The following is a 16,340-nucleotide window of genomic DNA, read 5'->3' as shown; positions in this document are numbered from 1 at the left end:
GCTGATGAAGAGGAAACGCTTTGCAGGAAATTACACCTGTAAATACAAATGAACTGACAAGGTCCATACATACTGGACTGATGAGGGGTTAATGGATGGTAGAAAGACACAGAATGGCACTTGACATGCTAACAACTAGCTGCGGGCTAAAGTTCTTTTGGTCCGTGACTTGCTAGCTGTTTCTCAGTCCAATGGCTGAATCCTCTGAAGGGTGAGTAGGTTGACAAATGCATACTCCATAGAATCCAGCCCTTGGCTTGAGACACAGCTAATGGGCCCTCAGAAAATGTCTATTATTAAAGAGTGTTGCCACATAGTGTTGTGGAGGCTGACACTAAAAGGACAATATTCCAATTCAATGGCATAGTTGACCTAAAACTCAACTCAGCTCAACTTAACCGAGCACAGAGAACATACTGACTGTCTCCATGGAACTTGAATCATATGGAAATATAACATCTACATGTAGATTGAGCTGCAGAGAAGGAGGAAAAGCAGAAGACCACAGAGATGTTGTGACGGAGGATACATTTCCAGGGCGCCTCCAACCCAAACAAAATTGTAACTGTGGGTCACAAATAACTTTTATTAAAACAAACATCTAGAGGATGCCAGTTGTGCTTTGTTGTTTACACATGCTGTTATCACAGTATTCACAAAGTTTCCTCTTACTGACGTGACTGGAGTGTATGTCTTTAAGTGTCTCTTCAATTTATTAGGTCTCATGCCGTCCCCTGCCACCAGAGTTTTGAGACACAACACACAGAGAAGTCTTTCTTCATCTCCTACCACATGCACTTGAGTCCAAGACTGAGATACACGTCATTATATTTGCTCATCTCTGTGAATCATCATTCACATTGGCTGACAGTAAGATTGTCCATTCTCCAAACGCACATTCTTTGTCCAGTGAACTAGACGAAAGAGTGTGATCACCATGGCAGTGGATTTGTGTCTTCTACATCCCTAAAATGAGTTGCTCCGACGCCTGCTACATGTTGTGACCTGAAAAAAAAATCACACATCACCCAGGAGTGATCTTGCGTCCCCCCACAGTTTGAGAAATGCTAGTGGATAGGTCAAGATGGCGGCAAATGATCCGCCGCAAAGGGAGAAACTGAAAGAAGAAGAACATCTACACTGGACAAATATTTTATTAGTCCAGTCTAAAAACCAATAAACTAGACTTACCCTTTCAAGACAAGTCACAGTGAGTTCCTAAGCAACAAAGATGTGAGAGACACTTGCTGGGGTGATAATTGTGCTGTTTATGTGACTCTTTTTCAGCATTGGAGAAGCTGGAGCCCGAGAGTCGTGTTGTCTCCCTGTTGCCTAACAGATGGCCTCAGTGTTTTCCGTTGAACTAGACTTTAATGTGTTCAACAGCAGCTCTGCTGCACAGTGGACCCACCGCTGGGATCTGAGCTTACATGCTATTCAGAACCTCAGGGCTCCATTAACGTGACACACGGCCTTTGTCTTTGCCTCTAAGTCTCCCGCACAGCGAAGCCAGTTACAAAGTACAGGACGACAACAATGACACAAACGTGTGCACATATTTAAATCAGCTCGGACACGTCGACAGGGCCTCACTATCGACTGACCCTCAGCACGACCCAGTCGACTGGTGATTCACGGGTGATGTGTCAAACAGCCTCATTCAGAAACTCTTCCCATGGGTTCAGAGGGCGACGTGAACCGTTTACTTGTTTCCCCTGCAAAGCTGTTTCACATCAGGCAGCCACTGCCACACTGGTGATAAGCTGAGAAGTGGCGCCATCTTCAGGTGACTTCCTGAACTTGATCGTAAAGGGTTCTTTCTGATGACTAAAAACATACATGAATGCAGGTGTTTATCAGCACGACAGCAGACAAACAGTAAGAAAAACAGGGAGTTTTAAAAGAAAATTCATTCATTCATTCATTCATTCATTCATTCATTCATTCATTCATCATCTCATGCTTTATCCTCTACATGAGGGTCACTGGGCTGCAGACATAGGGCGAAAGGCGGGGTCACACCCTGGACAGGTTGCCAGTCCATCGCAGGGCTACATAGAGATGAACAATCATTCACTTTGGTGTCTTTGCATTAGGCACGGCCCCACCAGAGGGCGCTGCTGTGCAGGGGAGGATTCTAAGCTTTTATTTAAGTTTTCCTTTGTCAAAAATGCCATTGAGCACAAGTTAATAATAAATTCTAATTTGTCGCCAATGAAATTTCTGCAGTTTTCTTTTGATAAACACAATTTCCTCTGTAGACACTTCATGTGTAGCTGTGTCATCAGGCATTATTCAGCTGTAACTTTGTGTCTAAGGTGCAGTGGTCCCCTCTCTTACTTGCAACTGTGTTTTTGTTGTGAAGGTATGAGAGTAACACGTGGTATTTCTGGATTGCATTAAAAGATTTTCACCAGAATTTCCAGACCAAAATTGCCACTGCTCACACCTATGGGCAATTTTAGAGTGTTCAATTACCCTCTGTGAGAACCAGCAACCCTCTTGCTAGCCACTGTTTAGAAATTACATTTTTATGTGTGTGTGTGTGTGTGTACTTGTATTTCTTACCTCTTTAGGTCCACATGGAGAATGCTTTGTGTAAGACTGAATGGAAGTCAGTGCTGCGTCCTACAAAGCTACGCAAACCCCATGTGTGCCTATGTGGATCAAGGATCGGTCTCTGCAGCCGTCTGAGGACCCACGCGTGGAGGATGACCCTGGAGACAGGACGGTCATGCGCATCTTGAGTGACAGCCTTTGACTCGTCTACGACACAGCTTTGTGAGTAACAAAAAAAACTTAAACACTACAGGAAATGAGGACATTTGTAGCTGTGCTGCATTGATTACACAAATTACATCAAATATAAGTCTTTAAGTGTGGATTCAGAGGAAATTATTTTCAAGATTTACACTTGTGCCTTTTATTTGGATAAAACACTGAATGTTATGCGTTTGTAAACACTATAACAAGCAGTAAGAATATCTGAGTATTTAATAAAGTATTTGGAAACAACTGTAATAATGAATCAGAATCAGGATAATCAATGGCAATGTAGAAAAATACAGTGACAATGAAAACAATTGAGAAATGACTGAAAATGAATTACAGAAAATACCATATATTAATAAATACCAACAAATATTTATCATATCATATATTTAATGTTAATACACCCTGCTGTTGTTAATCCTGTGTGTATGTGAGGTTAATGGGATTACTATTACTAATAGTAGTAGTAGTAAATATTATTATATTATAAATATTAGACCTGGTGAGGGCGCTATGACAAAGGAAACGTCCTCCAAGTAACTACAGTTTCTAAACCACTCATCACTGACCTCACCAGCTGATTTCAACAAGTTCAAATAAAGTCATGATAAATAAAAACACAACGCGTGTTTGCTTTGCCACGTTTAATCGTCCAAACAAGTCTTTCCCGCCACCAAGCTTTGACTGAGTACTGGATGACATCATCTAAACATATTGTTGCTGTTAGTGGAGGGTTTTTACACGCACACCGTTCACAAACAGTTACCTGTGAGCTCACGGCAGGCGAGACAGGCTGATGTGCAGATTCGATCCTTCAAGCGAACGGAAGACACGCAAGAGTAAGACGAGGGACTCACACTCTCAGGAATGTCATTCGTTAAAGAGTGAACATAAAATCCGCAGTTCAAGATATGAACATAAAATCTCTAGAATAATATAACCTCAAAAATAAAAGCTTGGATAAGTCAATGTTTACTGCTTTTGGTTTGACCTCAGTACAACAACACAACATCCCATAACGACCATGACTGAGTCACTGACTGAGTGACAGGAAATGGACATTAAACAGACTTTATTTAGCCTCTGCCTTAAAGGGATAGTTAGGATTTATTTTGAAGTGGGAGGAAATGAGGCACTAATGCATAATCGGGGTGTTACATAAGTGTCTGGTGGGGCAAAAAAAAAAAGTATGTGATGTTCTAACTGCACTTTAATTTGAATATTTGATAGTAATCAGACAGCCCTTTCCTTTGGGGCTATACTTTCTCAACATATTCCTGCGTGTATCGTCACAGCTGTGACAGTTTTTATGACACGCACACTTGTGTCGCAGCATTTTCTTCACTATGCAAAACATAATAGTGGACATAAAGGTTAAGGAGGTTATTCAGCCTACATATCGGGGGATCTCTGCGTGTTTGCTGATACATGATAATACATTTGAAAGCCATTAACGGCCGATACCGATATCGTGCCGGTAATATTGCGCATTGTATGTTGATTTTCCAGTTGCTAGAAGCCGCAGCTTGACTGCAGAAGCATCAGTTTCAATTGTATTTAAGTTTATTTTTAAGTCCATATTCATGTGCTTGTGAGGACGCAAACAAACGTGTAAACAACATGAAAAAAGAAAAAAACTTCCTGCCTGCGTGTGACTGAAATCACAGCACAGCAGTGGGATCGAAGCAATATTGCTACGTCACATTTTCCAATAAAAGTGCAAGCTGGTGCGTAGCGTGGTGGACTCCTCTGTTCTTTTAGTAACAAAATAAACGTGACTTCAATACAAGAGCTGTTGCTAAATGGTGTTGGGGTCAAACTTCAATTTTCAAAGTCCAAAAAACTACAAGCCACAAATAACAGGTAAAATAAATTCATGCATACATGATGCAAAGATATTCCATTAATATAAAACACACCCTTTACCTCAAGACACATTCAGCAACACTCCAGAGCAGGGTCACATAATAATCCATATACTGCATGTTTTTCACATTTAAAGTCTTTCTGAAAATACACCTGTAACATGGCTCCTTTTGAAAATATATATTCTGTCAAATACACTGTAAATAACATAAAACCAACAAACATACAGAATTATACGCTTTGCTTTTCCCCGTCATTGTTTTTTTGTTTTTTTCCTGCCAGAGCAAACGCATTAAAAACCTCACACACCACTGCAACAGCTGCAACCTCAGACTTTAAACCACCACCCGCTGACCTTTCAGCAGTCGATATTAATGCTGCACAGCAGATCCTCCAGGGCCTCCAGCTTCTGATTCGCCTCCTCGATTTCACTGTATGTCTGCACGTTGCCCGCAATGTGGTAGCGGATTTCGTCCACCAGGGGGACGGAGTCAGTCTCGTGCCGGTCCTCCAGCGAGCCGGCGTCTTCTTTGATGATCTCGACAAACTCTGGCTGCTCCACCAGCTGTGACACACATAATTACATAATTGTCAATTGTTATTCTTGGAACCAAGAATAATATAGTATATTATACTTTTTATATATGCAGATTAGTCTGTGTGGTCCCTCATCTATCACTGGACCAGATGCGCGCAGTCACAGGTGGACTGGACAGCCCCTCACTCCCAGTGGAAGAAGACAGGAAGTTGTCTCCCAGTCCAGAGTCAGAGCGCCTCATGCTGAGTGGCATTTGATTTGTGTTTTGTTAGGGTAATGCCGAGCGGCATATGCTGGAAACTGACTTTCCACATTCTCAGCATAGGCTTGATTTCTAAAGTAAATAGAGTTCATTTAAAGTGTGGTTTTATTTCTGTACTGACTATTCTAGCTCTTTCTTTTGAAAAGTCCTTTTTCATTTGATTTTCGTGTAGTTTGAACAGCATCCTCTGCCCATTTCCTTTTGCCTGCCCATTATTTTGTGCACATACCCTCAACTCCTCTTAAAATAATTACTTTCTTTAACCTTATTACATCTTGGTTGTTTATGCTGCTTCCCTTCCACCCCCAACGAGCTGGGACATGACAACGTTATAAAGGAAAGTATTTGTTTTTGCACTTAAATGACCCAAGCCAATGTATATGTCAATAATTGTACTACCTTTAACAACCTTGAATTTCCACCTGTACTGATATCAGTCCAATATAGTCTTTCACTTCTTTGAAACTACTGAGTTGTTAATAGGATATTTATGCTCCAAAGAAGACAATAAGTCCTTATTTATGTCCTGGTCACACGCTGGTGCTGGGGGACATCTTTCTTTACAACATGGCTCCCGTACGTAGGGATGTTTTTACGGCGCCATTACCCATTATCAAATTGGCTCATCCGTAACTATACAGTAAGTGTATAAAGCAACGTTTTCAGCCAACAGGTAAATATTGATTATCATGGACTGACACCTACCAGCTCAATGATCTTGGCCATGTACTCAATGCAGTGATCCTCCAGCCGAGAGAGACGGAAGAGCTTGGCCGTTTTCCACAAGCACAAGACGTTATCTTCACATATGGTCATGGCGAGCGTCTTCCCGCACAGACGCTTCAGTCCCGACAACAGGTATATGTCAGCCACACACAGCACGTCCAACACGTTCTCCACCGTCAGCTGAGGAATAAAACATAGGTGTCAGGAACACAAAAACAAGCTGTGGCATTCCCAGCTGTGTTTTCCCATGAAAACACAGCTGGGAATGCCAAGTTTACTGTCTTTATTACCATTTTTTATTACAACTTAATAACGAGAATGCTGAGTCAGTGATTTACTACTCCTACTTACTATTGTTTTCCTGTTTCTGCTTGGTTGTAAACTCCTCCTCCATTTGTACATTTTACAACAGCCAATTTCAAAAGATTGACTTTACTTAACTTTTTTTTACTTTACTTAAATATTTAATAAACCTGGCAGACCCAGGAAAACAGTTGGGAATCACTGACTCAAGTATTTTACTATTAGGTTTTGTGTACAAATTGAACTGCAATTCCCAACGATCGTTTACCTATTTTCGTTTAGACAAATATTCCATTTGTATTGAGTGGAAAGTTTCAAAAAGTATATATAGAGCAATGGAAAGTTACTGGTAGCAGGAAGTATGAAATGAGTTTAAATATTTGTTATGTTTCAAAGGTCAAGGAGGCAAACGTGTCAGGCTGTTTAGTTAAACTATGGCTCGTTAGAGCCCTCTGGTGGCTGAATAGTGATGGTGCATGCCACTTTGCTCCATGTCACGACCTCATAAACCTTTGCTCTCTCCCCTTGTTTTCTATTTCCGTCGGATGTTTCTAAACCGACTTGAAAATAAAAGCTACATTACTGTGTGGTACTAATATTTTCATTCATTTTCATATTTTCACTATGTCAATTTAGTTTCTCAGTTGTTCAGAAGTTTAGCATTAGTATATTCACATCTAACAAACTGAGATCAGAGAACAAGGAACTACTTTAGTAGTTGATTATTAAATGATTAATTGTTACAGAATTGTAGTAGTGCACAACAATATTTCTTATAATATCTTCCAAAAGAAAACCACTGATAAGCAGCAGGAATTAATATTAATATTAATATTAAATAATATATTTACCTGCATTATACTTTAAAGCTGCATTGCACAACTTGGTCTTTGTGAGCCTTCATCTGAAAACAGGCTATGTCAAGCAATACTATCAGACCTGACTGGAGGAGCGCTTGTGTGTATACAGCGCCGGTGCAGGGGTGGGTGGGGACAAGATTGCCCCCCTGTTCAAACTGCTGAATCACCCAGTTTTTAGGAAGTAGAACTCACTGCTCAAACTCATCCCACTTGACCATCTCATTTAAAACAAATCACTTCCTGTGTGCAGCCCAGGAATGTCACAGGGCATTACAACCTCAACGCTGCCATACTGAAACAGTACATTATTGTGTTAATCTGACTAAAAAAAGACTTTTTAAAGACATGCAAACATAAAAGTCCAATTTTTACTAAATCACATTTCTCAAGGTTGGACGAACTGCATGCAACTAGGAGTCAAAATTAGTCAGACCACATCTGTACATGTGTCACAGTTCTCACCCTTGGCTTAATGCAGAACTATGCTGGCTATTTACCCTAATTTAACATCTCTACGGTCTGTTAGCGGAAAACCAGCCTTGCAAGATCAGGGCCACTGACCCCAAGTCCTCAGAATCAAAGATTGGCTCACAGTACTACACACACACACACACACACACACACGATCTAGCCAGTGTGCGTCTGCTGTTTGGTGCAGAGCAGGAAATAAACATTGGTTTTTTTTTTAGGGTTTTTCCCTAAGAAAAAAAACACACATTGAATTTTAAAAAGTGATGTGTCTGGTTTGTCATCTTTTCACCACTCCTTGGCTGAATGGTTGACACGGTTGCATCCTTGATACGGAACAATAACACAAACTAAACATTCCAAGCGCACTCACCTCTGTGGAATTAGTGTAAATGTAATACATGACATGGATGAAGACTTCATGGGAGATGTTGTGTAACGTAATCACTGAGGTGCTGGGCTGGGACTGCAGCTGCTCCCCCTCACTGAAGTGGTCCTCCAGCAGGGCTTTAAAGTAATCACTGCGGCCGCAGAAAAACGCCTGCAGACAACACACAATTATGTGTCAGGACCAGGTTTTACAGAGGAATGTCACGTGACTTTTGTATTTCCTACCTTATGACATAAGAAATTGTAACCCTCGACTCTGAAGCAGATGTCAGGGTAAGTGGGGAATGTGTCAAATCTGTTGAAGGGAAGTTCTCCAAATCCAACCTGAGAGAGAATCGATGACAAAAGACTCGCTAAAACTGCCAAACATGAGCATCTGTAGTATGTTGAAAATGTCATTTTCTAACATATCTTTACAATTAGTTCGCTGGGCAGAGCACAGTTTGCTAACTGAGCCATCTCCTCCTGAAGCTGGCAGCTGCGAGGCTCCAGGGTCAGGACTTTCACACACATTCCTGGCTTGTTGAACACTTCAGTGGGGAGAAAAGAAAGAAAGGAAGAAAGAAAGAAAGAAAGAAAGAAAGAAAGAAAGAAAGGAAACAAACATCGTACATGTAAAAAACATTGAATTGAATGAGGGATTGCCATTACTCTCTGTTAACGTATCGTGATGCCTTTGAAAAAGCTCTTGGTTTATTACAGTTATAACAACTAACGATATAAATGCAAAGAATGTCAGACTGACGTACAACTGTCCAAATGTTCATTTGACAATCTTCACCAGTGTGTGCACTGCAGTGTCGACTTTGGTGGTGTTTGGAGAAGAAATACCACCCAGCACTGACTGAATGACCCGGATTCACAGCCTCGTTGGATCGAGGGCTTTTCTTTATGGAATTTGCATGTTCTCCCCTTGATTGGGGGGATAATTGGACACTCCATGTTTACCATAAATGAGAGTGAATGGTTGTTCATCTCTGTGTGTTGGCCCTGAGATGGACTGGCTACCTGTCCAGGGTGTGACCCTGCCTGCCTTTCGCCCTATGCGGCCCAGCACCAGTGGCCCTGCAACCCTCATGTGGAGGATAAAATGGTAGTCAACGAATGAATGTCATTGCTACATCATTATTTAAATATTTGTATATGTTTGTGGAATAGTAACAGTGACTAAACACTCAAAAGATACACAAGCACATGTTGAACAGGTTCTGCATTACAGTACAGTACAGTACAGTACTGTCAATGTCAATGTAAATGTAAGGCCTGGGTCATACTTCCCACAGTCCATGTTCAATGTCTGCATGCAAGTTCATGGCCATGGTTCTATTCATACTAAAACAAGAGTGAGCATCAGTGCACTATGTACTACTACTACATGAAACCTAACAGACCCTCTGTGGACACACAAACGCAGCGAGTACAACCCAGGCCTGAACCAGGAGGTGCAGTCTTACCAAATTCATACAGCTGTTTACACTCATTGTCCAGTTCCTCTATGAACTCAGTCATCTTGCACTGTTTGGCAAGTCGCCTGCAGTCCTCCACAAGGCTAATATCAATATCCATCCTTCCTGTGAAATTCAGAAAAAAAAAGTAGTAAAAAGAGTAAGGAAAGGCAAGAACATGTCTATTTCTTTATTCTTTTCTTTTCCTGTTTTTTTAGTTCAAATAAGGTCTTTGACCAGGTTTCTGTAGTTTTTCACTCAATGTGAAATAAAAATGCCTGTAAACTAGATTACTAGACTAGAGCTGAAACAATGAATCAATTTTTAATGGATTACTAAATGAATCGACAACTATTTTGATAATCGCTTGCTCGGATTGAAGCTTTTTTCGGGATTAAAACAAGATTTCCGATTTTTTTAAGCTTCTTAAATGTGAGTATTTTCATCATTTCTGTTTGTGGACAAAACAAGACATTTGAGAACCTCATCATTTCCGGGTTTGACATTTTTTAAGCTTTTCTAAAATTTTATGGACCAAACAACTAATCGAGAAAGTAATCGACAGATAAATCGATTATGAAAATAATCGTTAGTTGCAGCTCTATACATGACAAAATGATTTGCGTTCCAAACTGTACCATGACGAGCTGAATTGTACAGTTTAGTTTGACATAATTAAATAGTTATTCCGTAATAACCTTTCAGTATAATGTATATTGTAAATCAAGTCATCAGAGAGAGAACGTATGACTTTCTGATGGGAGGTTTAAACTAATCTCAGGACAGTTCAGCGAGAAAGAGGGCGACTCTTATCGGCTGTTCCACTAAACAGCTGTTCAAACGCACAGCCGTGTTTCCATCATGGTACAATCATGCCATACGGTTTGGAAAAAACTTGATATATCATTTTTACTCTGGTACTCTAAGGGAAGGGTACCAAAAACAATTGGAACAGTTGGAGCCAGTCATTTTGGTACTATTCCTAATGAGAACGCCAAAAAATACGTACAATATCAAACCGGGCTGCACGATATTGGAAAAAAACTGTGATTGCGATTTTTTATTTTTTTTTTGCGATGTATATTGCGATATTAAAAAAATCCAAGAATTCTCACCAGATGGGTATCGTCACAAAAAGAGGAGAGAAAACAAAACCTATTATTATTATAATGCAGTTAGGGCCCGTCCACAAAGAAACAGGTTTAGGTGAAGACACATACTTTTTTGTCAGAGAGGCGTTCCATCCACGCAGAGACGGTGTTTTAGGGGTATTTTTTTTTAAAATCTTGGGAAAATCTCAAAGCACCCGGCTTCACGTTTCAGAGAATATGATACTTTTGGGAAACAATGACCTCATATTCACAGCTCTCTCTTGCGCTGTCAATCACTGTCTTGTGTTTGGAGATTGTTTGACAGTTTTACCAACGACCGTCAATGAAAAGAAACTAAAGTCAGTCTGAAAAGAAACTAGATATTATATAGACCAGGGGTCCGCTAGTCGATGTCCTGCAGCTCTTATGCACTTATTTTGAAATTATTTTCAACATTACATGCCTGTCTAGGGTTTTAATTACAATTGTCTACATGCATATTTTGATTTAATGTTTCAATTGGGTTTTATTATTAATTCTGTCTGTCTGTTATTTAATGTCTGTTATTTACAAATTAATCTTGCATCATAAATGTTTTTTTAGTGAACTATATGTCAAAATAAACACTTTTACTTTGAAATGGTGTGCGATGTCATCGTAAGTATTTCTAATTGCAACATCATGATGGATTATCAAGATATCATTTTAATTTCTAATCACTAATTGTTGGACTTATTTCACTTGGCCCGGCCCCTCCTGAACAGAGTAGAAGTTCACTGGCCCCCAGGTCATTTTGAGGCCCCTGATATAGCGTGTATAGAGGGGAGGGGCTGACTGTGCGCCCAGAGAAAGAGAGCGAGAGCGCACAGAGCAAAGATGCAGTTCAGAGATGCTTTTCTGAAGCAAAACAAAATTTGACATGTTCTTAAAAAAGAGAAAACATCGATGTGACTATCTCACATGCGCACATCGCGATGGTGACACTCAAACGATACATTGTGCAGCCCTAGTCAGGAATCATTTCTATGCAAAGGTTGCTATTCCAGCATTTGGAGCAACTACAAATGCTGCAAAAAAAAACTAAAAAGTTTTGAACAATACACATGAGAGATGGTTTTAGGTCCTCTGACGAAGATAAAGCACCTGCGTATGTCCATGGTTATCTGAGGGGCTTAGGCCAGAGTACCACCATTTTAAAATGCTATTTTTATTTTAACAATATGGGGATCAGATTAAACAATGAACAGTTTCTCTAGTGATCCTACCTACTGCAACTTTAACTGGACATGGTCAAACCTTATCTTTTGACAAATGAACAAGCGTGTTGTACAAACTCACCTGTATATATAAATTGCATGATTGCTCCAAAGGCTGCAGGGTTGATCTGAAATCACAATAGACATCACATCGTCATGACAATGTGACGGCCATGTATTGTCGTCGAATACAGTACATGGTAGGATAAAAGTAATAACAGAACATATATATATATATATATCTACCAGAGGGTGTTTGAGGGTTATTAAGTTCTTCCCTTGCCACTTGCTCTCAAACATATGACTGAAGTACTCAGAGCGCGCACTGAGAACGCAGCGATGAGCCTGGAACGTTTGTCCGTGAATCAGAAACTTCACGTCACTGTGTTGACCCTGCTCCAGTAACCTGAGGCAGAAAAAAAACAACCATAATGAGTCATTGGATTCGCTTCATGCACTGTGTATATGTGCATATTAATGGTAAGCTATAACGATGCTACACTGCACTTTTTGCAGTCATTTTACATTTTCTTAAATGTCATCTGTCAAAATGACTGAGGTAAGTGAGCTGCTCTGTAGAGAAGGCAGCAGGGACGGTTGCTGGAAGCTCGTTTCAGGCCCAGTTATTTAGACATAAATTCTGCAAACATTACATTACATTACATTACATGTCATTTAGCAGACGCTTTTATCCAAAGCGACTTACAATGGAATCAAGTACAATTAGCCAGGGGTGGAATCGAACTTGAGACCATGATGTCTTTGGTACACAAGGTAGGGTCTTAACCACTGAACCACTCCACCCCAAACAAACTAGCACAAGGAAACATATGATAATTATGTAAAACTGAAATGCTATAATAGTGTTTTTATTTGCACTGTATGTGTACAAATGAAAATGGGCTATATCTCTGAGCAAATAACACAAACGACCAGCTATTAGTCTCCAGACAGAAAAACTGGTTCTGCCTTTCAGACACTTCCTCCAATCATCATGCAGAGGCCCAGCATCCACACCCGCTCACTGCTACATTGACTCAGAGAGAAGCTGAGCTTCCATGGAAGTGACGTTTTTGCTCACCGTCGAGCTCAGCACAGTGAAAAAAACCTTTTCTGTGTCACTCCATAGAGAACAGTTGAAGCTGCGCCGCTACAGGAATACCAAAATCCCGATCTGTCATCTGTGATAAACAGCGGATTCTGAACGGACTAGTGACACGTTCTAATCGCACATTAAGTACTGAAATGTAAATACAACACTATACATATCCCTTGCTGTCTTAGAGCAATCATCACAGGAAACCAGATATTTGAAATAAAAATAAAAATAAAGTTTGACACTTACATGTGCAGAAAGTAGTTCAAGTCATCGCGCTGCATAGCGTGCATGCTAACACACTTGTACTCTTTCAGCAGGCGGCGAATAGAGTCTTGCAGGCAGGCGTACATGCACCTCTCACCATCGAATGTGTTGGCTTCACACTTGGCACCTGGTAGCGACAGAAAAGATAAAAGAGAATGAAATGATACAAGAGAACATTTCTGTAAAGGCCCTTGTATACTTCCACGCACCCAACGCGATACAGTGAATTCACTGGTATGGTATCAGATGTGGTGCAAAGAAACTTCTCCCTCGGGTATTTTTTTCATTAAGGTATGATTTTAAAAAAACGAATTTGGACCGATGAGTTGTGGTCCACAGGAAGTTAGCATACAAAAGAAGTAGCCAAGTGGCTGTTTGAGTCATTTCAGTTCAATTTAAAGATGGCAGGTGCCTAAATAGACTAATCAAGTGAAAGGAACACATGGTTGATTTGAATAAAACATAAAAGAAAGTACAAGGAATAATGAATAGACGTATATATAAAAATGTAAAAAAGTATTGTAATGAAAAATATACATATATATATAAAATACACATATATCTACTGTTAATAATATAATCAAATTAAACTACCCTGTAGAAATAAAGCATGAGAGATTCTCAATGGTCTAAAATGTTGTGTTAATTTGGAACAATATTGATCACTGATTATGTAAAAGAAATACTGCTCTTATTTTTGCTTTTGTTTGTTTCTTTTTTACCTGTTGTACACTTTCTGGGTGTGGTTTTTAAACAAACACACTTACACGTGTCTTCCTCGGCCCCACTCATTCTATTACTTTCCTTAAGTTGTTTTCTTACGTTATGTTTTTTTTTTTAAATCAAAGTTTTAAAAAAATAGTGCACTGTTTAGGGTCTTAAATGGTGTGTGTTGTCGTCTGTGTTTGATCTTACCACTAGCCAACAGGTACTGGACCAGTTCCTCATAACCACAGAGGCAGGCATAATACCTGAGGGATAGACAGGCCACACCTCAGGTTAGGATATGCAGCGTTAGTTACAGGTTTAGACGACTTGCCTCGACATGAACTTACAACGGGGTGCTGTCCCATTTGTCTCTTACATTGAGGTCCACATCTCTGTGTTCAACAAGGTACCTGAGAAAGAGGAAAGACAAGACGTGATGTTAGAAGCGCTTGCAGTTACACAGATATGAGGCTGAATTACTGATGGTCCCTGACAGCAACAGTGATCTGTGGACAGTTTCAAGTACAACTTCTGTCAAAATGAGGTTTGTAAGCAAATTCGACTGTACAGATGTGTCTGGCGGTAACGTTTCCAGTTAAAGTACTGCTTTGTTGTTGCTGTCACACATTGAGGAGCACAGAATCCAGCTGCTAGCCCGTCGAAGCTACAGTGAACGACACTATTCACCTCTTGCTTACATGCAAATACAAACTGTACTCCACAGAAGTCCAAACCACGGCAGTGACAAACTCATTTGGTTTCATAAAAACATGTAAATGAGATGTTAGCGCAAGTAAACAAGCCAAACTGCGCAGCCAGTTGATTACCTGACTCTACTAACGTCGCCCTTCTTGCAGCTACTAAACAAGTCGTATACATCCATGATGTCGTCGGTGTTGTCGGTGCTCTGTAATGCATTGAGGCGGCCTGTCTGCTGGACAGGAGGGCGATGGTTTAGTGAAGTTTCCTCGTTACCTTCTGGATCTCAGCGGAGAGACTTTACTGACTGAACCTTCAGTTGTTTACAAACTACTCGAGACCTCTCTGTTATGGTGGTCAAACCCCTTTTCTGCCCCCCCCCTCGCTACGACCCTCCATTGTGATTGGCCAGTTAGCTGTTGTCTTTCGTGTCTGGTTTCATGGAGAGTGATGATTGGTTGTAGCCTGGGCCGTTTCAAGCTAAGTCAATCGGAGTAAGGAAAGGGGGCGGGAGTTCTTTCACCAACAGAGTCACGTGTTAAGAGTGTGTTTACTTCACTTGCAATACAAAACTATCAGAAAACTATAATCGTTTCAGGGGATGAATGTTTTTGTTTTTTTGTTGTTTTTTTCTCCACGTTTAACCATTATCAAACTATATGAAAGACGTGCACGAAAAGGAATCTTTTTTGTTAATTTATAGAATAAACACTGTGTTTTTACGTTTGAAGCTGAGCATAAATGCCTTCCTTACGTAAACGCAGCATTTTTCAGTTTCAGTAAATGTGGGACAGTTATGTATCTTTGAAATATATATAAGTGAGAACCAATAACCAACAATATTTGTGTTTCAGTTTGGGAAGTCAAAAAAAACAAACCCAGATGAATTGAAATTGTGCATGAATCTTGGAAGTTACAAATAAGATGTGAAATGTAAAATATTAAAGAACAATTTAAAGTCATGTTAGTCTTTTTGTTTTCTTCTTTCTTTTTTAATCTTTATATTGCTGATATTCTGCGATAGACGTTTGTATAGGAAAAGAAAAAAGCCTATTCCATTTTGGGGTTAGTTACACTATATATTTCTGTGAACCATTTTATTTTTGTCAGTCTTTAATAATGTATAACCAAAAATTTTATCAAAATTATCACCGTTGTTGTCAGAGATAACCGGGGTCTCTGAATGCAGCACATGTCACAGAGGTTAAAAATGGGAGAATAATATGTATATGATTATAAAATTGTTCAATTAAATCATATTGGTATAGCTCCCAATGCACAACATACATTATCTCAAGGTTCTGTAAGGCAGAGACCTTTACAATATTATAGAGAGAAGAGAAATACCCAGCAGATCACACAATGAGCAAACACTAGATATAAAAAATTCCCTTTTAACAGAAAGAAATCTCTGACAGACCCAGACTCAAACATATGCAGCATCTGCCCTGACCGGTCAGGTCAGACAGGAAAAATGGGAGACAGAGGAGAGGTGGGGGAGACAAAGGGGGGAGAAAGGACAAGAGGGAGGTGAGGTAGAGACAGGAGAGAGAGACCAGGAGCAGATATACAACAGCTATATGACATGTATGA

At 40.0% G+C, this 16,340-nt stretch overlaps 1 protein-coding gene across 1 annotated transcript; it reads right to left on the bottom strand.

Annotated features, from left to right (window-relative positions):
• Positions 1–3,411: 3,411 nt before the first annotated feature.
• On the bottom strand, positions 3,412–15,121 carry abtb1 (ankyrin repeat and BTB (POZ) domain containing 1). The gene is made up of 12 exons (XM_044037163.1): positions 14,876–15,121; positions 14,396–14,458; positions 14,256–14,311; positions 13,323–13,467; positions 12,224–12,383; positions 12,060–12,105; positions 9,640–9,756; positions 8,603–8,715; positions 8,411–8,509; positions 8,169–8,336; positions 6,144–6,344; positions 3,412–5,203 (listed from the first exon to the last, which is right to left on the bottom strand). The coding sequence occupies exons 1-12, from the start codon at positions 14,929–14,931 to the stop codon at positions 4,997–4,999; spliced, it is 1,431 nt and encodes a 476-aa protein (XP_043893098.1). The 5' UTR covers positions 14,932–15,121; the 3' UTR covers positions 3,412–4,996.
• Positions 15,122–16,340: the final 1,219 nt, after the last annotated feature.

Source organism: Solea senegalensis, linkage group LG11, assembly GCF_019176455.1.
Source record: "Solea senegalensis isolate Sse05_10M linkage group LG11, IFAPA_SoseM_1, whole genome shotgun sequence".
NCBI classification, from domain to species: Eukaryota; Metazoa; Chordata; class Actinopteri; order Pleuronectiformes; family Soleidae; genus Solea; species Solea senegalensis.
This window is presented reverse-complemented; position numbering and strand designations above follow the sequence as displayed.